At 46.5% G+C, this 22515-nt stretch overlaps 1 protein-coding gene and 1 pseudogene across 1 annotated transcript in view; both read left to right on the top strand.

Annotated features, from left to right (window-relative positions):
* The window catches only part of LOC107108349 (zinc finger protein 729-like), a gene marked incomplete at its 5' end in the record, with an annotated part of 66608 nt that extends 54837 nt beyond the window's left edge, over nucleotides 1-11771 (top strand). Inside the window, 6 exons of the mRNA XM_015408776.1 lie at nucleotides 18-89; nucleotides 1523-1567; nucleotides 1662-1715; nucleotides 4934-5048; nucleotides 8881-10700; nucleotides 11121-11771. Coding sequence (XP_015264262.1) covers nucleotides 18-89; nucleotides 1523-1567; nucleotides 1662-1715; nucleotides 4934-5048; nucleotides 8881-10700; nucleotides 11121-11669 — 2655 coding nt within the window. The remainder of the gene's footprint in view (nucleotides 1-17; nucleotides 90-1522; nucleotides 1568-1661; nucleotides 1716-4933; nucleotides 5049-8880; nucleotides 10701-11120) is intronic.
* Nucleotides 11772-16665: 4894 nt separating this feature from the next.
* The window catches only part of LOC107108347, a 122285-nt pseudogene continuing 116435 nt past the window's right edge, over nucleotides 16666-22515 (top strand).

Below are 22515 nucleotides of genomic sequence, written 5' to 3'. Positions count from 1 at the left end.
TTGTTTTTCCCCAACAGGGGCCACCAGAGGAAACAGCCAGGTCAGCAGGAACCGCCAGGGACTCAGGTAAGAGGGGACCACGGACACAGGTGAGCCCCGCTGGGTCAGAACAAAGGGCGTTCATCCAGACCAGTCTCCTGTTTCCCACAGTGGCTGGCCAGATGCCTCCAAGAATGCTCTGGGGCACGAAGGGAGCAGCCCCCACCTCCCATTTCATGGTCCCCAATGTCTGGTCTCGAGAGACAGACTGCCTCTGAACATGGAGGCTCCACTGCACCTGGGTACCGGCTACTGATAGATGCTCATACCAGGAATTGGTCCTCTCTAAGAACCAAAGCTGCGGTGTCTCAGGTGGCTAAGGCGCTGAACTGCAGGATGTGGAAGGTCGGTAGTTCAGCAGTTCAAGACCCGAGTGTGCCGCATGACGGAGTGAGCTCCCGTCTCTAGTTACAGCTCCTGCCAACCTAGCAGATTGAAAGCAAGAAATTGCAAGTAGATAAATAGGGACCACTTCAGTGGGAAGGTAACAGCGCCTTGGTGTTTAGTCATGACCACGAAAATGTCTTTGGACAGTGCTGGCTCTTCGGCTTTGAAACAGAGCACCGCAACCCTAGAGTCAGATTTGACTGGCTTTCGAGCAAGGGAACCTTTACCTTTAAGAATCAAAGAGATGCCAGGGATTGACCTGGGAACCTTGGCCATGCTAAGCAGGGTGTGGGTGTGTGTCTGCTGCTGGCCTGCTGGTTTTCCATTCTGCTTGTGCCTGAAGGGGATTGTGAGGTCTTTGCTTACTGGGGAGACTGTTTCTCCTTTAAACCACACTCTGTGTACATGAACTTAGTCGATTTCTGCTGCCACCAGGAATTAAAAATTCCAAGTCTCTCTATGACCCAGTGTCTGGGCACTAGAGAGGACTATGTGGCCCTGAGGAAGGACTGCACTGATTGCTGGGATAATTTTAAACAAACAATGATTTATTTATAAAAGTACAAAATAGGTATCTGGGTATTTTTGAACTGTCGTTGAAGGAAGAAAATATAACTGACAAAACGTGGCGTCACACACAGTCTTTCAAACACCAAAACTCCACTCTGTCAGCCTTAGACAATCTCTCTGTCTCTCATAGCCACACAGGCTAAACTCTCTCTTTCTTAGCCACACAGGCTAAACTCCCAACTGCTTCCTCTGTCATACAGACTCTCACAAAAACTCTCCGCACTCGTCTCTCTGCAAACACAGAATCACCTCAGAGACATCTCTCCTCCCACACTCTCAGTCATCAGCCAATCACATCACACTCATCTCCCTCTATCACTCTCCTTACATTACTGCAGTCAAAGTAAATATTTAAAGAAACACACACACCAAAACATGAAATCGTTACTGGGGTCTTCTGGGGTCCTTGGGGGGAGGGGGTCTAGGGGATTGGGCTACTGGAAGAGTGGGGGGATCTAGAGGTTTGGGATTCTGGAAGTTGTGTGGGACCGTCTGACGTTGAGTCTTCTTCTGGATTTCTTTCTAGGGTCTGCCGGGACCGCAAGACGCTATAGGGCCTCTGGGGGGAAAGGTGAGGTGTGCCCCACCCCACTGCTGGGGGTATGTCTGGGTTAGGGTGCCAAGCCACTGCTGGCCTAACATGTTTCTCCTTCTCTCCCTCTCAGGGCCCCAGAGGGAAACCCGGCCTCCCCGGGATGCCAGGCTTAGACGGACCTGCTGTAAGTACTTGACCCCTCCCTGCAGTCTCTCCTGCCCAATTCCTGCCCCACATGGCAGGAGTGTCTGAGAGGAAAGTGCTGGCAAGCACCTCACGCAGGAAGGGAGTGGTCGTCTCTGGCCTAGCAGTCACTTTGAACATGAAGTGCTCAAGCTTCTTCTGGCCTAGCTGCCATTTTGAACAGGAAGTGTTCAGGCTGTTCTTGGCCTAGCAGCCGTTTTGAACAGAAAGTGCTCAAGCTTCCGCTGGCCTAGCTGCCATTCTGTACAGGAAGTGTTCAGGCTGTTCTTGGCCTAGCAGCCCTTTTGAACAGGAAGTCCTCAGGCTTCCTCTGGCCTAGCAGCCACTTTGAACAGGAAGTACTCTGGTCTCCTCTGCCTACAGATGCCATTTCCCAGCCGAATTAAAGTCCACATTCAATAAACCAATGTTCTGACACCGATTCTCTCCTCTTAGGGCTGCCCTGGAAAAGAGAGTCACCCTGGAAGCGAAGGAAACCAGGTAAGAACAAGCCTTGGAAGGCATCTTCAGAAGACTTTCTTCTCCGGTGGGGACTCTCTGGAACTCAGAGCCATGTGAAGAACAACCGCCACAATTCAGTGTGGCGAGGCCATGCCACGGCTCTTGCCCCCTGATGCCCTAGGCATCCACGTGACCACATTCCCTCCAAAACAGCCAGAGAGGGGAAGGCACATCTTGGAACAGTGTGGTGTGGGGCAAACTGACTTTCCTGACATGGAGGGAGACACACATGACCACAGGCACATGAAGCTACCTTACACTGAATGACACCATCGGTCCATCGAGGTCAGAGTTGTCTATTCAGACTGGCAGGGTCTCGGGCAGAGTTAGATCTTTCACACCGACGACTACCTGCCCCTTTCATTAGAACATAAGAAGAACCCTGATTTTGCCTTCTGGCTCTGGGATTCAGAGGTTGAGTGCCTCTGAATGTGGAGGTTCCCCTCGGCCACCATAGCTAGTAGCCACCGATACACTTAATCCTCGATGAATCTGTCTAATCTGCTTTTTCAAGCTGTGTTTTTTGTGGCCATCACAACATCCTCTGGCAGTGAATTCCGTATTTTAAGCGCTTTCTGTCTGTCCAGACTTGACGGCCCATCAGCTTCATTGGATCCTGAAAGAGCAAAACAGAGACACGTAACTTTCCCAAAGAACCAAGGAGGCACATCTAGAATAGCTTGGTTTATAATATGGGGAAATGATCTTAAACGTGGTCTACAGACCACAAGAAGCACCTTTCTTCTGGTCCACCAGGGCCAGTCTCACTATGAAGGTTCGTGATGTTCCGTGGTGTCTTTTTATTCTTTTTAATTTTCCTTTTGACACACTCCTGTCTGTCTCTTTCCATCCTCTCTGGAAGGAGCCTCCCTTCATAGCCAGGCGAATAAAGGCATGTTTTCACAGATGGAGGTGACCCAAGAGAAGGGGAAGGAGATGGAAGCGCAGGACCCAGAAGGACCTGGAACTAGCAAGGCAGCAAGGAAAGGGCCCCATCCCACCCCAGCTGGGAGTGGTGTTGAATTCTGGGAAAGAGCTGGGCCAGAGGTCCTGGCCAAGGACACCGTGACCTCAGAGGTACACTGCCGACGCTTCCCGGAGTTCCGCTACCATGAGGCCGATGAGGCCGAGAGGCCGATGGGCCAGTGGCTGGAGCTGGAGAGGCACACCAAGAAGCAAATCCTGGACCTGGTGATCCTGGAGCAGTTCCTGACTATCTTTCCTCAGGAAATGCAGGGCTGGGTCAGAGGATGCGGGCGGGAGACCAGTTCCCAGGCGGTGGCCCTGGCCAAAGGTTTCCTCCTGAGTCAGGCAGAGGAGAACAGGCTGGTGAGGGATTTCCATGTCCTGTTCAAGCATAAGAACATAAGAGACGCCAATGTTGGATCAGGCCAAAGGCCCATCCAGTCCAACACTCTGTGTCACACAGTGGCCAAAAATACCAGTGCCATCAGAAGATCCACCAGTGGGGCCAGGACATTAGAAGCCCTCCCACTGTTGACTCCCCCCCAAGCACCAAGAAGACAGAGCATCACTTGCCCCAGAGCCCCTATCTATACCTTGTGGCTAATAGCCAATGATGGACCTCTGCTCCATATGCTTACCTAATTCACTTTTGAAGCCGTCCATGCTTGTAGCCACCACCACTTCCTGTGGCAGTGAATTCCATGTGTTAATCACTCTTTGGGTGAAGAAGTACTTCCTTTTATCCGTTGTAACCCGACCGCTCTGCAGTTTCATGGAGTGCCCACGAGTTCTTGTATTGTGAGAAAGGGAGAAAAGTACCTCTTTCTCTACCTGCTCTTTCCCATGCATAATCTTATAAACCTCGATCATGTCACCCCTCAGTCGTCTTTTCTCCAAGCTAAAGAGCCCTAAGCGCTTTAACCTTTCCTCATAGGGAAAGTGTTCCAATCCTTTTATCATTCAAGTTGCCCTTTTCTGCACTTTTTCCAAAGCTATAATATCCTTTTTAAGGTGTGGTGACCAGAACTGCACACAGTATTCCAAATGAGGTCTCACCATTGATTTATATAGGGGCATTATGATATTGGCTGATCTTTTTTCAATACCCTTCCTAATAATCCCCAGCATAGCATTGGCCTTCTTTATTGCAGTCACACACTGTCTCAACATTTTCAGTGAGTTATCTACTACAACTCCAAGATCTCTCTCTTGATCAGTCTCTGCCAGTTCAGACCCCATCAATGTGTATTTATAGTTAGGATTTTTGGCTCCAATGTGCATCACCTTGCACTTGGCCACATTGAACCCCATTTGCCACGTTGACGCCCACTCGCCCATCCTTGACAGATCCCTTTGGAGTGCCTCACAATTCTCACTGGTTTTCACCACCCTGAACAACTTTGTATCATCTGCAAATTTAGCCACTTCACTGCTTACTCCCATCTCCAAATCATTAATGAACAAGTTAAAAAGCAGTGGACCAAGCAACGATATCTGGCCTAACTTAACCTAAAATGTCCATGAGAGATATTTCTCCAAGTGTGAATCATCCAGTTGGGAGATTTAACAGCCTCCTTCAGCAGCCTCTTCTAACTAGAGTATTTCGGATCCCTCCAGATAACTCAGCAGGTCTGCCGAGTGAAGGGTGCAGAGTCTAGGAGTGGGGCAGAATCCATTCTTTGGTCTCTTTTCCGTTCCATCTCTTACCCCTGTCCCTCGCTGCTGTTTCAGATGTGGGCATCATCCCTGAAGACAGAAGCAACCTTCCCTGAAGCAGAACGAAGTTCCTTGGAGCAAGAGCAGAGGGCACAGGCTATGGAGTGTGCCCAAGATATCCTGTCCTGTGGTAAGGACTCTTTGTGCCTGGATGCGATTGGGGCACCCAGTGGATTTGATGCGTAGGGAGTTCAGGTCGGAGGGGGGGATTAAACACTTCTTCACACAACACAGAGTTAGTTTGCGGAACTCCGTGTCCACTACTTGTGATGCCTCTCAAAGGGGATTGGACAAATTCCTGGAGGGCAATTCCTCCCATTAATTAAAAGAGTCCTCTCTCTCCCGCCTTCCCTAAGGTAGACAAATCTCGGGAGAACTATTCAACTTGGTGAATAAAGGGAGCCTCCATCTTCTGGGGCAGCAGAGCTCTGAAAAACACTTTCTGGGGGCCAATGAGTACGGAAACATCTGGCTTCTGTGCCCGTGCTTCTAGGGGCATCTGGCGGGCCGCTTTGGGAAACCGGAAGCTGGAATAGGGACGGTGGGCTGTTGCCCAAGAGCTTTGGGGTGAGGCTTGGGGTGGATGTGATGGCATGTTGATGAAAACATGTTGATGATGGCATGAAAACTCATTCATATGACCCTCACGTCTTCATATGAGCTCAAGTCACGACTGGGCTGAATGTGACGATGACGTGTCATGCCACGTCATTTCCATCTCTCTCTTCACCCTCCCTCAAACCTGACACAGGCCTGACAGAAGTCTGAAATGTGTTGGCAGCATTTAGAATCCCTGAGGCTCCTGGTACCTGGTCCTCCTCTTCTGCCTCTCCCAGTGTTTTGTAAAAAGTGTTAAAATGTGTTGAGTGGAAACAGGGCAAGGCTTTACACCCCTGGAAATGCGGTGAACGAAGCAGGGAACAAACAAACAAATCAAATAAAAAAACGTGGGGGAAAACCCCCTTCCTTCCTCCTTTGTCTCAGGAACAGGCAGTGGAGAGATGCTGTTGAGCCGTCATCTTTTCAGAGGAGTGGAGACGGCGGCTGCCCCTCCCGTCCAGGTAGGGGATTTATAGCAGGGGACGGCCTGGGTTCCCCCTCCATTCTCAGGAGGGCTTTTGCTCCTGCAGTCTCTACAAGGTGTCTGGGCGAGAGGGGCTCTGAACGCCACTCCCTTCACCCCATGCCAAGCCATACATCCTGTACCCTTCCAGACTACTCCCTTCCAGGGTGCCATGTCTGCCTGGCGTGATCTCTGACGAGGGAATCTGCTTTTTCTTTCAGGGTCCCTTTTCCTTTGAGGAGGTGGCCGTGTATTTCACCGATGCCGAGTGGGCCCTGCTGGATCCGAGCCAACGAGCTCTCTACTGGGAAGTCATGCTGGAGAACTATGGGAACGTGGCCTTTCTGGGTAAGGATCTTTCTTAGGCGGCAAAGGTACAAATTGCTGCCATTCTGAGTAGGCAGGTATCAGAATATGGAACAGCGATGCACCATTTTAAGGCTTCAGTTTATACTTTGCAGCAGTCAGAAGTCACTATCGGATTCTAAATAGAGTATCAGAAACTAGCTTCCTCGACTCGTGAGTCACCCTGACTTAACACAACTTTCCTTGACTTTCCTGACCCCGCAGATAGCATGAAAGGGGCTGACTTTATTGTATACGTCAAATGCTCATCACAGATTTGACTGACAACTGCACTAGGTTCAGTGGGTGAAAAAGAGGAGAGCCAGTTTGGTGTAGCGGTTAAGTGCACGGACTCTAATCTGGGAGAACAGGGTTTGATTCCCCACTCCTCCACTTGCACCTGCTGGATGACCTTGGGCAAGCCGTAGTTCTCAGCCCCACCTACCTCACAGGGTGTCTGCTGTGGGGAGGGGACGGGAAGGGAGTTTGTAAGCCGCTCTGTGACTCCTTTGGGTAGTGAAGGGCGGGGTATAAATCCAATCTCTCCTCTCTCTTCTTCTCTTGTTAATGTCTGAATTAGTTTTGTTCGAGGTTATTCTGATCAACCACCCTGCTGTGATGGGTCTTAGCAGAACAACCAAGAATATCCTTTTCAAACTGAGAAGTGCACTATTTATGTATTGGGGTGGTGTTGAAATATTCTGTGTTGACTATTGGAATGCTACATAAATGTTTTCTGCCTTAAGAGTCTCAAGAACTTTGGTTCACTCAAAATGGGGTTTGCTTTAAAAGTTGGGTTTATTTATTTTATTTATTCTTTAGATTTGTATCCCGCCCTCCCCGAAGGCTCAGGGCGGCTAACAAGGGCATAAATGCCTAATAAAACAATAAGAACAGTATAAAAATACAATACAAATATCGGTACTCCACTACTTGCTCCAATTCATAAATCAAGATAATGTTCTACAGCTGTATATCAATCCAACAACAGTCTGGTTCAGTCTGGCTGTGGCCTGCTCTTGTTTAAGAATGCTGTCTTTAAGTCTCCTTAGTTTCACACAGCCGTGCTGGGGAGAGAACATGTTCCCTCTCTGGCCTTGGCGTTCCTCGTGAACATTCCAGAGCATTTAAGTCCTGTGGGAAGGGACTGGTGCTGTGAAACTGCAGATCACATTCACCTGCTCTTCTGACATGACCAGAGACCAATGAAATCATCCTTTCCTTGATTGGCCTTCTTGTACTTGGAAGACATTGCTTGAACCCTGATTGGTGCATAGGCCTAGCAACCACTGAGGGTTCTAGCGATAGATAACCTTCTTTAACATCGTTTCCGGGGGCATGGTGGTGTTGCATGTCAAGCTGACTTGTAACTCTGTCTTGCTCATCTTTCGGCCATCTTGGGAGTTCTGGGTGCTGAAGCCAACCGGCCTGGCGCTTGGAACTCCGGAGACGGAGTACATTTGGACCCAGAACTGAATGGCTAACATCTTATCTTTGAGAACCAAGGTTCTTGAAGTGTGTCGCTAGTTTGTTAATCTTTAGCTTTCTTTTACTGACTTCTGGTTTTTGTCTCCACTGCTGCAATAAGTTATCTGGTGCCTAAGACTGTTGGTTACTGCCTCTAGAATAACCTGTGGGTCTCCTGCTGTGAGCAAACCTCACATGAAGGATTCCCTAGCTAAGCCCGATAAGGTCAGGAGTGTCTCCTTTGCTTCTTGACTGGAGGTACACAAAAGGACTGGTGGTAGCACTACCTGGTTAAAGATATACATGTGCCTTTAACCCCCTTTGTAATTGCAGCTAGCCACCCTCTTTGCAAAGACGATCTCCAGCCCGGGTTGGGCAGGAGGGAGGCTCTCTTGAGTTTTGGTTTAGAATAACTCTCTCCTTCTCTCTCGCTCTTTTGATAAAATTGGGAAGCCAGCTTCTCTCCCTCCCTTACAGGGACACCGGTAACTGCACTTCCACAACTTGTGCTTCGCCAGCTCCACTGGCTCCAAGTTGAGTACTGGATCAGGTTCAAGGTTTTGATCTTGACGTTTAAGGCCCTAAACAGTCAGGGACCAAAGTACCTATGGAACCTCCTCTGCTGGTATGTCTCCCAAAGACCATCACGCTCAAGTGACCAACATCTATTGGAAGTCCTTAGCCCAAAAAGTGTTCGTCTGTCCTCAACCAACTTGGAGGAGCTCTCTGCTGGTTAACATCTGGGTATTGTGGGATTTGCTACCAATTAGGAGGGCCTGCAGGGCAGAGATATTTTGCCAAGCGTACGGTTGAGGACAGCGACTGTTTCTTAACAGTTGAATAGTTCTTAAGAACCATTTGATTCAGTCTGTTTTCACCCCTCTTCTGCCATCGCTCATGTAAATTGGGGGGCCAGAATTGTATGGTGCCGCCATACAGTTATTGGGCGTTAGACTTGTATCTTAAACCATTTAATAGATTTTGTGTGTTTTATATGACTTTGATGTGAACCACCCTGAGCTAAGCTCACCAGGAGCGGGGATAAGCAAACCAAAAATATGAATAAATGCTCTCTTTATTCTTGCAGAGAACGATCAGAGAAATGAAAAGATTGAGGAACTTCATCCACAATTCCCAGAGACAGTTTATAATGAAGATGTAAAAGGAAAGGTCAGGAATCGAGGCAGACCTACAAAAAAGAAAAGTGGCCTGTTGCTTGAGAAGAGAGATGTAAAACAGCATAATGCACAGTTTCCAAACCACGATACAATGAAGACAAGTAAATCGGTTCAGTGCAGAAAGGACATCAAATATAGGTCACAGCTTTTTGGGAACCAAAAAATACAAACAGGAGAGAAACCTTTTGAAAACTCACAGTGTGGGAAGAAATTCAGTCAGAGTGACAATCTTCAACAGCACCAAGGAACCCACAAAGGGGGGGAACCTTTTGACTGCTCGGAGTGTGGCAAGAAATTCAGTACCAGTGGCAATCTTCAACAGCATCAGAGAACCCACACAGGAGAGAAACCTTTTGAATGCTCAGAGTGTGGAAAGAGATTCAGTCAGAGTGGCAATCTTCAACAGCATCTAATAACCCACACGGGGGAGAAACCCTTTGAATGCTCAGAGTGTGGAAAGAGATTCACTGCAAGCAGCGATCTTCAAAAGCATCAAAGAACCCACACAGGGGAGAAACCTTTTGAATGCTCAGAGTGTGGAAAGAGATTCTGTCAGAGTACCCATCTGCAACAGCATCAAAGAACCCACACAGGGGAGAAACCTTTTGAATGCTCAGAGTGCGGAAAGAGATTCAGTTGCAGTAGCAATCTTCAAAAGCATCAAGGAACCCACAGAGGAGGGAAACCTTATGACTGCTCAGAATGTGGAAAGAGATTCAGTCAGAGTGCCCATCTTCAACAGCATCAGAGAACCCACACAGGGGAGAAACCTTTTGAATGCACAGAATGTGGGAAGAGATTCAGTCACAGTTCCAAGCTTCAACAGCATCAGAAAACCCACACAGGGGAAAAACCTTTTGAATGCTCCGAGTGCGGAAAGAGATTCAGTGTGAGTGGCAATCTTCAAAAACATCAAAGAACCCACACAGGGGAGAAACCTTTTGAATGTTCAGAGTGTGGAAAGAGATTCAGTCAGAGTAGCCATCTTCAACTGCATCGAAGAACCCACACAGGGGAGAAACCTTTTGAATGCTCAGAGTGTGGAAAGAGATTTAGTCACAATGTCAGTCTTCGGTGTCATCAAAGAATTCACACAGGGGAGAAACCTTTTGAATGCTCAGAGTGTGGAAAGAGATTCAGTAAGAGAAGCTATCTTCAACAGCATCAAAGAACCCACACAGGGGAGAAACCTTTTGAATGCTCAGAGTGTGGAAAGAGGTTCAATCATAGTGCAAGTCTTCAGTGTCATCAAAGAATCCACACAGGTGAGAAACCTTTTGAATGCTCAGAGTGTGGAAAGAGATTCAGTACCAGTGGCCATCTTCAATATCATCAAAGAACGCACACAGGGGAGAAACCTTTTGAATGCTCAGAGTGCGGAAAGACATCTAGTACAAGTAGCAATCTTCGACTGCATCAAAGAACCCACACGGGGGAGAAACCTTTTGAATGCTCAGAGTGCGGAAAGCGATTCAGTACGAGCAGCTATCTTCAACAGCATCAGAGAACCCATACAGGGGATAAACCTTTTGAATGCCCAGAGTGTGGAAAGAGATTCAGTCACAATGGCAGTTTTCAGCGTCATCAGAGAACCCACACAGGGGAGAAACCTTTTGAATGCAAAGAATGTGGGAAGAGATTTAGTCACAGTTCCAAGCTTCAACAGCATCAGAAAACCCACACAGGGGAAAAACCTTTTGAATGCTCAGAGTGCGGAAAGAGATTCAGTGTGAGTGGCAATCTTCAGAAGCATCTAAGAACTCATACAGGGGAGAAACGTTTTGAATGCTCAGAGTGCGGAAAGAGATTCAGTCAGAGTAGCCATCTTCATCTGCATCGAAGAACCCACACGGGGGAGAAACCTTTTGAATGCTCAGAGTGTGGAAAGAGATTCAGTTACAATGTCAGTCTTCAGTGTCATCAAAGAACCCACACAGGGGAGAAACCTTTTGAATGCTCAGAGTGTGGAAAGAGATTCAATCGCAGTGCAAGTCTTCAGTGTCATCAAAGAACCCACACAGAGGAGAAACGTTTTGAATGCTCAGAGTGCGGAAAGAGATTCAGTACCAGTGGCCATCTTCATCTGCATCAAAGAACCCACACAGGGGAGAAATCTTTTGAATGCTCAGAGTGTGGACAGAGATTCAAGTATAATGTCAGTCTTCAGTGTCATCAAAGAACCCACACAGGGGAGAAACCTTTTGAATGCTCAGAGTGTGGAAAGAGATTCAATCACAGTGCAAGTCTTCAGTGTCATCAAAGAACCCACACAGGGGAGAAACCTTTTGAATGCTCAGAGTGCGGAAAGAGATTCAGTACCAGTGGCCATCTTCAATATCATCAAAGAACCCACACAGGGGAGAAACCTTTTGAATGCTCAGAGTGTGGAAAGAGATTCAATCATAGTGCAAGTCTTCAGTGTCATCAAAGAACCCACACAGGGGAGAAACCTTTTGAATGCTCAGAGTGCGGAAAGCGATTCACTACGAGCAGCTATTTTCAACAGCATCAGAGAACCCACACAGGGGAGAAACCTTTTGAATGCCCAGAGTGTGGAAAGAGATTCAGTTACAATGGCAGTTTTCAGCGTCATCAAAGAACCCACAGAGGGGAGAAACCTTTTGTATGCTCAGAGTGTGGAAAGAGATTCAGTCAGAGTGGCCACCTGCAAGTGCATCTCAGAACCCACAGAGGGTAGAAATCTTTTGAATTCTCAGAGTGTGGAAAGAGACTTAGCTGGAGTATCACTTTTCATAAACATCTAAGAGCCCACCTGTGATGGACTCCGGGGTTGGGATCAGCCTGCAAGATAAAACACCTGCAGTCATGTGACTAGCAGTGGTGATGTATTTCAGATGCAGAACATGGGGGGGGGTTTCTAATGATTAAAAAACCCTTCTTGACTGTTGGAGTTTGGCTGTTGACACTATCAGTCGATTTTGTTTAGTGGGTACTGTTCCACGGGACTGAGAAGTCATGTTGGACCTTGCTGAGTCGGAGGAGGGAATGAGATTTCTCTACAGATTCCAATAGTAAGGGCATCTGAGAAAAGGCAAACATGGTTGTATACCATAGTGAAATCTAAGGAGTCTTAAAAAGGAAAATAAGCTCCTGGTGGTTAAACTAGAGATTCGTGTTCCTCTCACATAGAATCGATACCCTGCTGGAGTGAGGGTCGGGTTTAGTGGATTTAGTGTGTCAAGAGGGTTTAATGGAATAGTTAGTGTCCAGAAAGGGGGGGGGGGGGGGAGCCAAGGCACAGCAGAGGTGGAGAGTACCTGAGAAATCCAAATGGAAATGAGCAGTCTAGAACAGCACAGGGGTTGAGATTAGAGAGCGCGCGTTTTGTACTGTGGTATCTGAAATGAATGTTTATAAATGAACTGACCTAAATCTGAACTATACCATTTGAAACAACGTATACACAAGCATCAGCTTTTCCCTTGTTTATACATTCCCTGCCTGCCTGTCCTTGTAAATAAAATCGTCAGTTGGTTTTATTGTTCCATGTCTAGGGTGCATCACTGTCTGTCAAAGTTAAACCATAAGCTTCATCCGAGAAAGAGAGCGGTGTTCAAGAAAAGCCACAGAGATAACTATTTATTAAAAGGTCTCATCAGTAGGTGTGTGTGAGTGACAAGGACAAACTGTGTGGGTTCCTGGTTAAAAGAGGCGGGCAGACAGTGTCAGTGGAAAATAAGACTGCTCCAACTTGTGAAAAAATAAAGGAACAAATCCCTACATACTTTGAAATAAGGGGGTTCGTAATACCACTGAAGGAGAAACCAGGCAACCACTTAGCCTGTGAAAAGAGCACTTTTCTTTTTTCACTGCTAAAAGATAACCACGGACCACATACAGTATCAGAACAATATAGACTCTTGTAAAAAGCTTTAATCTACACAGAAATCTTACCCTAACTTGGAATGTTATAAATGCTCAAACTATAGAAGGAACTTTAGCCATTTTTGAAGCCCTCAGATAGATCCCACAAGGAAGAAAGCAAGGATGGGCTCTGCCAGCTTAAGTACACTCAAGATAGTTGGAGGGATTAAGTCTATGGGATGGGGGTGGGTTCTTCAAAGAGTTGTGTTTGATAGGTGCGGAAATCTCAGGACTTCTGTATTTTATAGTGGGAACCCATAAGGACGTGTGGGATACATCTCATTTCTCCCTTCCCCACTCTTTCATATTTCCCAGTCCTGAAAGACCCCATAGCGCTGCCTCTTTTCCTGCTTCCTCCTCTCCGTGTTGGTCTGAAGCAGCAAAACAAATTTGAGTCCCATGGCACATGAGAACATAAGAGAAACCAATGTTCGATCAGGCCAATAGCCCATCCAGTCCAACACTCTGTCACACAGTGACCAAAAATACCAGGTGCCATCAGGAGGTCCACCAGTGGGGCCAGGAAGCCCTCCCACTGTTGCCCCCCCCAGCACCAGGAATACAGTGCATCAGTCCAAGAGTCCCTATCTATACCTTGTGGCTAATAGCCACTGATGGACATCTGCTCCATATGCTTATCTAATTCCCTCTTGAAGCTGTCCATGCTTGTAGCCGCGCAACCTCCCATGGCAGTGAATTCCATATGTCAATCATTCTTTGGGTGAAGAAGTACTTCCTTTTATCTGTTCTAATCCGACAGCTAAGCAATTTCATGGAGTACCCACGAGTTCTTGTATTGTGAGAAAGGGAGAAAGTACTTCGTTCTCAAACTGCTCTATCCCATGCATAATCTTATAAACTTTGATCACGTCACCCCTCACGTTTCTCCAAGCTAAAGAGCCCCAAGCGTTTTAACCTTTCTTCCATAGGGAAAGTGTTCCAACCCTTTTATCATTCTAGTGGCCCTTTTCTGCACTTTTTCCAATGCTATAATATCCTTTTTGAACTGTGGTGACCAGAACTGCATTCAGTACTCCAAATGAGGTTACACCATTGATTTATACAGGGGCATTATGATACTGGTTGATTTGTTTTCAATTCCCTTCCTAATAATACCCAGCATAGCATTGGCCTTTTTATTGATGTCGCACACTGTCTCAACATTTTCATTGCGTTATCTAATACAACTCCATGACTATTGAGCTTTCGTAGGAGCCTCTGAGGAGGAACTTTATCAAAGGTTTTCTGGAAGTCCAGGTAAACAACATCTATTGGGTCCATTTTGTCCACATGTTTGTTCACCCCCTCAAAGAACATTAACAGGTTAGTGAGACAAGATCTTCCCTTACAGAACCCATGCTGAGTCTGCCTCAATAGGTTTTGTTCATCTATGTGACTACTAATTCTTTCCTTAATAATGGTTTCCACCAATTTACCCGGTATCGACGTCAGACTGACTGGCCTGTAATTTCCCGGATCTCCTCTGGAACCCTTTTTAAAGATTGGAGTGACATTAGCTACCTTCCAGTCCTCAGGAATGGAGGCAGATTTTAAAGAAAGATTACATTAGATTTAATATCTTTTAAAAATTCAATATAAATCCCCGGAGGGATTAAATAAAGGACAACAGTGAATTCAAGGTATCTATAGAAGCTTTATGTCATAGGCTAGTTTGGAACATTAGAAAATGCATGTAAAGAGTTTAATTTTTTGGAATGTCATTATGATCTTATATTTTTCATATTTTATACATGTGCTATACATCTTTCATAGGAATAGCCCACTGAAATGATTTTAAAGTGCTTTTTATATACACATATGTATGTATTGATATAAAGGAACCATATTATAATGGGAAAAGTTAAATCCTGTACTCAGTATGAACTCAGCCTGTAAGTTCATTCAGAGGTAAGAAAGTCTAGGAGAACAGCCAAGAAGATGCACATACCATTTTTAACAAGACAGGCACCTACATCATCAAAGATCTGTAAAGTTGAAATGTGGCCAGTAACATCTTGTTTGTCAAATGTAAGATTAATGAATGTTGCAAACAAAGAATATCAAACTGAACAAAGTGTAAATGACATCAGTGGTAATGTAAAATTGGGAGGAACAACAAAAGTATATAAGTCAGATCCCTGCTGTTACTCACTGGACATCTGGACTGAAGTTTTGGCTGTATGGTGGCCCATTTATTTGAAAAAGTTCTTTTTTTACCCTCCTTGCTGCCTGGACTGTATCTCACTGTGTGCAATCAATTGGCTAGACACACAAGTCAAAGAACCTTAGTGCCTGAGGGCGTTGTCTTCGGAATCATGGAGTTACAGAGTTGGAAGGGGCCTCCAGGGTCATCTAGTCCAAACCCCAGCACAATGCAGGACATTCACACACAAAAACCCCCCATCCCCAGTGACCCCTGTTCCATGCTGAGAAGATGGCAAAAAAAAAACCCTTCAGCATCCACGGGCAAAGTGGCCAAGAGAAAAATTGCTTCCTGACCCCAAAGTGGTGATCAGCATTTCCCCAGCCATGTCAGAAAGGTCCACAAGCACTAAGCACTGATGCAACCCTTCCTGCACTCCCTCTCATCATCTGCCTAAGTTCACACAATCAGTATTGCTGTCAGATGGCCCTCTAGCTTCTGTTTGAAAACCTTTCTGGCCATCAGCCCACAGGTATGGCCACAAATCACCCCATGTGAGGGTTGCTTTTGCCCTGACCTGGATGGGCCGGCCCCGCCTAAGCCTGATCTCATCAGCTCGCAGAAGCTCAACAGGTTGAGCCCTGGTTAGTGCTATGATGGGAGACCAGCAAGGAAGTCCAAGGATGCTGTTCAGAGGCAGGCAATGGCAAACCCGCTCTGTTCATCTCTTGCCTTGAAAACCACCTTGTAAGCATGCTGATCCCGTCTCCCAAGGGGGGGTCATTTCAACCAGCAATGGACCCCGAAGGGGTGCCCCAGGAGTCTAAATACCATACCAGGCACCTTGACATAAGTAGACACAAGGACGGACGCCAGGACTGTCAAGCCCTATATATTAATCATGCCTAGGCATCAGACCTGGGAAGCACATGAGATCTTGTTCTGACAGCTGCAACCCCCCTCCACCCTGTCGAGATCTGCATACTCCGGACATTGGACTTGTGTGACGGATTACAAAGAAAAGGCTTTTTCAAATGCTGCTTGTGCCAGAGAGTCAGGGAGTTCGAGTTAATCTTCCCTAGAGATAAGAACTTATGTGATTGGCTGCTTTACTCACTTCTTACCAGTGAAAGGGGTTGGGGAAAGAACCCTGGTTTGTGATAAAGGGGAGAAGCTTAGACACCTCGGGAGTTCATGGAAAGCTGTAAAATCTAAAGGGAAAACCTAGATCTCTGAAGGGAGAAATCGAGAAACGTTAATCAAACGCTGTCCTCCAGAAGAAACCTTACTAAGAACTGTATCAGAGCTGAACTATACTATGCAAAGTACCACTCAAAGAAAGAACTAGAAAACCTTGAAACAAAACTACAAGTACAATCTCTTGAATATTTCTAAGAATTCCAATCCGTATATATTATAAAGTTTTTACCTCAGTAGTCTCAAAAACTTGACTCCTATTGTGCATATATTCCCTGCCTGTTTAATAAAATCTCAATTCTATTTTTAAATTTAAACTGCCCAGCCGTTCGAAAGCATGACTTAACATCTAATATGCAAGTAGATAAATTGGGTACCTACCTTAGAGGGTAGGGGGCACCCTCCCCCATCGAGGGGGTTGTGGAGTGGCGTTGGCGAGCAGTGAAACGGCAGGACAGCGTTCGGCAAGATGGCGACCGAGTCCAACGTCTTCGGCGGTCCGGATACAGCGGAAAGGCGGAGCCAGGAGACGTGATGGCCGTGGAGAGCGCAGACGCAGCGGAGCCGAGAAGGATGGAGCCGGAGCTGCGCCGAAGCGTGCTGTGCGCCAGAGGGGCCTGCTGACCCGCTACCGGAGGACCGCAACGAGAACCGGAAGCCTGAAAAAGCCGAAGCCGACAAGCCAACATGGAGGAGGAAGACCTTCAGGAAAGTCCTCCACAGGGTGCTGGTAGGGTAGTCCCCATCCCTAGTACATGTGGCCATAGGTTAGGGATAAGTGAGTAACTGTAGCCGCTCAGAAACCCCTCAGGGGGTTCGAGTGGGGTAGTAAGTTGAAGGATAAATAAATAAATAAAAAAGTGCCGTTTCATTAAGGGTTTAAATACAAGACAAGACAGCACCTGTATTTTCACTAAAGTTTCTGTACTGGGTCAAAAGCCTAAATGAAATCTCTGACATAGGGTGGGACAGTCAAATCTTCAATGACAAAGAATATCTACACGCTGCTATAGGGCAACTCAGTCACTGAGGGGAACTGACGTTTTGGCAGGAAAAATCTGCCTGACAGTTGGGGAGATGCATGGGTCTGTCATAAATCGTACCCGCATTGTAAAAGACAGGAAGGTTGAAAATAACACAACTGTGAATCAACATCTCTGCTTTGTCATAGATCGAGTTATAACTATCAGGACTTTCAGTGTGCAAATGGTGAAAAAACAAGAGCACTGTTATATCTTATTCCGAGTGCAAATTAATTGACCAATTTCAGTCTGATAAAACTCACGAAAAATCACATTTTGTTTCGAACATTCACAAAAACCATCAAACAGAGATTAATATGCAGTTCCTCTGTGTCGGGAGGTCGGCCAGGAACCAGAGACCCCGTCCTTGAGCCAGGAGGGTCTCTGCGAGGATACAACTGGGAGGGGGAGACGCCCCCTCTCAGGGGCCCGGAAACCACAGGAAGGAGTGACACCAAAGCTGCCACGAGCATGAAAAAACAGGCCCAAAAAAGGGACAGGAAATCCCTGAGATACAAAGAGGCTCTCCAGGAGTCAGGTGACATCCGGGCAGCAGGAGAAAGGGAACGAAAGGAGGGGCGCGTAAACCCATGCCTTGACTCCCACCCTGGGGAGTCGGTGAAGACCCAGTAATCGAGATTGAGGAAGAGGAACATGGGTGAAGCTCAACCCCCTCTCCTCCCACTTCTGGGGCCACGCAGTCTGGCTCCATGAAGAAATCAAGCCCTGGAGCCATCCTGCCCTCCGGCTGGAGACCTCACATAGCTGGGTTATGACACTTTGTTAATTTCACAGCAAAGATTCTTCACAGAGATCATGCAGCTGTGTAGTGTGGCAACGGACACATCCAGATCTAAGAAAACCATTTCAAATAAAAGATTCTTCCTCAAGGTCACCATATAATGAAGAGCCAGTGCTCTTATCAGTGTTTCACATGTCTATGAAATTGGTGAATAGCTTTCTGGGTCCATTGTCACACTACACAGCTGCATGATCTCTATGAAGAATTTTGGCTGTGAAATCAACAAAGGGCTACATATTGATCTCTTTGATTGATGGACTTTGTGAACGTTCCAAACAAATTGTGATTTTTCATGAATTTTGTCACATTGAAACTGGTCAATTAATTTGCACTTGTTTTTTTTAACATATGTTTATTAGGTTTTTCAGATTATAGTCAATAACATAATAGCTTATACATAATAACATCATCAAAAGTCAACATTTCAACCAAAAATACACTTTAACAGCAACTAGATCCAATAAACAATTTTCCAATGTACCCAAATTCATTAATCACTTCAATAATCATTTACTGAGTGTTAACATATACTTATGGCACTCCTTAAGTTTTATATCACTACCTATTTTAATGCCCAGTTTTCAAAAATCTTTAATCATCCATTACTCAGGGGTCAGCTAGATATTCTCATTACTTCTAGTGCTATAATATATCTCATTTAATCCAATAGACTATAAGTTATTTCTACTTTAATCATATATGTTTTGAGAGTTTATTTCCATTTCTATAAATTATTTTTCCACTTTCAAAAAAGTATTTGTGAGGTTTACCATCCACCTTCTTTATTTCTAAAGTACTTCTTCTTACTATTTCCCTGTTATTTCTCACAGCCCTTCATTTTTACACCATTTTATCATTTTAGCTTACACACATGCTATTTTATTAATCACACTGTAATTATATTCTACTTAACATTCATTAATTTATGTCTAACTATTGTATCTTTTAATCTACTTTCCCAAAACCAATTCTCCCCATCCAACACATGTCCATAATTTGTACTCATTCATACTTCCACATAATTAATGTGGAATTAATTTGCACTTGTAATAAGATATTGCAGTGTTCTTGTTTGGGTTTTTTTTTTTGCCATAGATCGAAGCAGACACCTCGGTCTCCCCAAATACCTGTATGTTTTACATTCCAATCACAGCACAGGGGCTGCAGAATTCTTTGACGGAGAATTTGGTCGTAGATGTCTTTAAAAGGATATGAGCACGATTCATGGAGGAAGTCAAAACGAAGGGAATCGGAACATCCTCTGTGTGGGTCTACTAAGTGCCTCAAACCCCCAGGCTGGGATTTCCCAGAGGAGGCAATTCCCCACCACCACCACCACCGGACAGGGAGCGTCATGAAGCTGGCTAGGCTTAAACTGTGCGGTCTCATTCTACTCCTAAAGAGGCTGCCTGTCACTCTGACATTGGGGGCATTTTCTTCCCACACCCTCCACTGCCTCCCCTTATTTTTTCCTTGGGATCTTTGGAAGTTCTGCCTCAAGCCCCTACTCTCAACCTGGGGATCATTAAAACAGACCGTATATTGGGAGTTGTTTTCGTATCCTGGGAGTGGCAGCTTTAGAGAAAAAGAAATGGATAGGATAGGAATATTTCTGTCTTTAGCTATGTATGTCCGGGTAGGGGGGTTACAGAGTCTTAAATGCTGGAAGTTATGATGATTTTGGCATCCTGAGACTTGCAGGTTTAGAGAAAAAGAAATGGAAGTTATGGGAATAGCCTTTCCCCCCTATTGTTTCTGGGCATCTGTATGACGGGGTGGTGGTGGTGGTGGCGAAGATCAAATTGGTTTATGAAATACAAAAAGTGAGGTGATTCTGCTGTCCTGGATTGTACGTCAAGCAAACAAATTCTCCCATGATTTCAGATCAGGGTGTCTGAGAAGCCAGGATTTCCTGTGGATTCCGAGGTGCCTTTGGAGATTCACAGAGAGTCTCCAGTATGTGAGTGATGTGGTTGTTAGCGTGTTGGTCTAAGATTGGGGAGAGCAGAGTTTAGATCTCCACTTTGCCACAAAGCACGCGATGGGCCCTTGGTCCAGTCACACAGTTATGCTGGGTTGTGGGGGGGGAAAGAGGGGGGGGAGCGGAGGAGGTATTCCCTTTCATACATTAAGTATTTCTGCAAATTGTCTCAGTGAAGGAGTTCATGACATCTTTTCTCACAGAGGGTCCACTTTCTTTGACTGAGAGTCAGAGTATCACGAGTGAATAAAACTAGATTTTTAAAAGCACATGATTGATTATTGATGGCTTTTGGGAATATTTCTTTGACTGAGAGTCAGAGTATCACGAGTGAATAAAACTATATTTTTAAAAGCAGATGGTTACTTGTTGATGGCTTTTGGGAATATAAATCATTTCATATTTAAACAATTTAATATAAATTACTAAGTGTGGGCCTGGATCAGGTTCAGCCCCATGCCTCCCCCCCACACAAGGGAAACTGTGAAATGTAAATCCCTCCTTGAGGATGATCATGAAAATGCCTCTGTATGTTCCAGAGGTTAACCCCGAAAAGTGGTGTTTGTCTGTATTTCTTTTATACACAACTGTTGAAAACATTTAACATAGGAGAAAAATATGGCCAAACACTACTTTTAGGGGATAAGTTGTGTCCAGTTTAGGACAATCAGCGTTTAATTCTGGGTATAAGCTTTGGTGTGCATGCACACTTCTTCAGATACAGCGAAACAGAACTTCCTCAGCCATTCCACATAGGTAGAAAGGGTTGGTTTAGTGGCCAGGAAGGGCTGGTTAGAGTCAAGCGGCAGAAGGAACTGGGGATAAGTATAGCGGAGACTGGGTTGAAGCAGAGTAGACCTAAGCAGTTAAAGTGGCAATTCAAAACAACAATAGAATAGTTTAAAAAAACAAAACCAAGTAACAACTCTGAGTTGTGCCTATGAGACAACCTAAGGAGATTATTCCGCCCTCCTGAGAAACTGAAAGGCACAATTCTTGCAAAGGACAATTCACGTCCTCCAGTTACATGTTTGTATCCCTCACAGACGGTGCCATGGGAAAGTCGCGACTCCCGTTCCCTTCCTTAAAACATCGTTCCGAAACATTTCATGACAGAAGAGCCCCTATTTACCCGTGCAAAAAACGCCCTCCTGAATAATGATTCAGTTTTGCACAACTCTGGGCTTCAGCGTTCCTGGGTACACAACAGTCAGGTGGCTGATGCCCGGCATGAAACTTCCTGAGTCTTCCATAAGAACATAAGAGACGCCAATGTTGGATCAGGCCAAAGGCCCATCCAGTCCAACACTCTGTGTCACACAGTGGCCAGAAATACCAGTGCCATCAGGAGGTCCACCAGTGGGGCCAGGACACTAGAAGCCCTCCCACTGTTGACCCCCTCCCCAAGCACCAAGAAGACAGAGCATCACTTGCCCCAGACCTAGAGTTCATATAAGAACATAAGAGACGCCAATGTTGGATCAGGCCAAAGGCCCATCCAGTCCAACACTCTGTATCCCACAGTGGCCAGAAATACCAGTGCCATCAGGAGGTCCACCAGTGGGGCCAGGACACTAGGAGCCCTCCCACTGTTGCTCCCCCACCACCAACCCAAGCACCAAGAAGACAAGAGCATCGCTTGCCCCAGAGGCCCTATCTATACCTTGTGGCTAATAGCCACTGATGGACCTCTGCTCCAGATGCTTATCTAATTCCCTCTTGAAGCCGTCCATGCTTGTAGCCGCCGCCACCTCCTGTGGCAGTGAATTCCATGTGTGAACCACTCTTTGGGTGAAGAAGGGACTTCCTTTTCTCCGTTCTAACCCAACTGCTCAGCAATTTCATGGAGTGCCCACGAGTTCCTGTATGGTGAGAAAGGGAGAAAAGTACTGCTCTTTCCCGTGCATAATCTTATAAACCTCAGTCCTCGTTTCTCCAAGCACTTTCCCCAAAACTATAATATCCTTTTTAAGGTGTGGTGAGAGCAGAACTTCCAGGCGCGCCCCTGGTGGGGTCTCACTCAGGCTTGGTTCGGCTGCTCCAGCCCAAGACGGCTCCCCCACCGGTTTTGCACTGTCGCTTGCAAAGCGCCAGGAAAGGGGGGGGGATTGGAACCTCCCTGCCTAGTGCCTTCCCCGGGGGAGGGGGGGGGAGCAGGAGAGGCGCCCGCAGAGGCCGGCAGTCCGGTAAGAAGAAGCCCCTCCCGAGACTGCAGCGGAGAAGAGCCGTCAGATCTCCCCCTCCCAACTCCCCCATTCCCCCTCCGGGACGCCGCGGCAGGCTTCCATTGTTCCTCCCCCCCCCCCTTCCCACGGACGTCTCGCCTCGGTCGATCACGTGTCGGGGAGTGCAGCGAATCGCATTGCTCTGCCGTACACGTGTCGTCGTCCCCCCGCCCGCAGCGGCGTCCATGGCGGCGGCCGGAGGGGTCCTGCCTTGATGCGCATCATCGCCCTGTGCTGTCTCCTGCGCTCTGCCGACCGGCCTCCCGCGGGTAAGGAGTGGTGGTGGGGG

Source organism: Gekko japonicus, unplaced genomic scaffold (genome assembly GCF_001447785.1).
Source record: "Gekko japonicus isolate JY-2015 unplaced genomic scaffold, Gekko_japonicus_V1.1 scaffold2979, whole genome shotgun sequence".
In the NCBI taxonomy this organism is placed as follows: domain Eukaryota; kingdom Metazoa; phylum Chordata; class Lepidosauria; order Squamata; family Gekkonidae; genus Gekko; species Gekko japonicus.
Note: the sequence above shows the minus strand (reverse complement) of the source record. Positions and strands in the feature narration are given on the sequence as shown.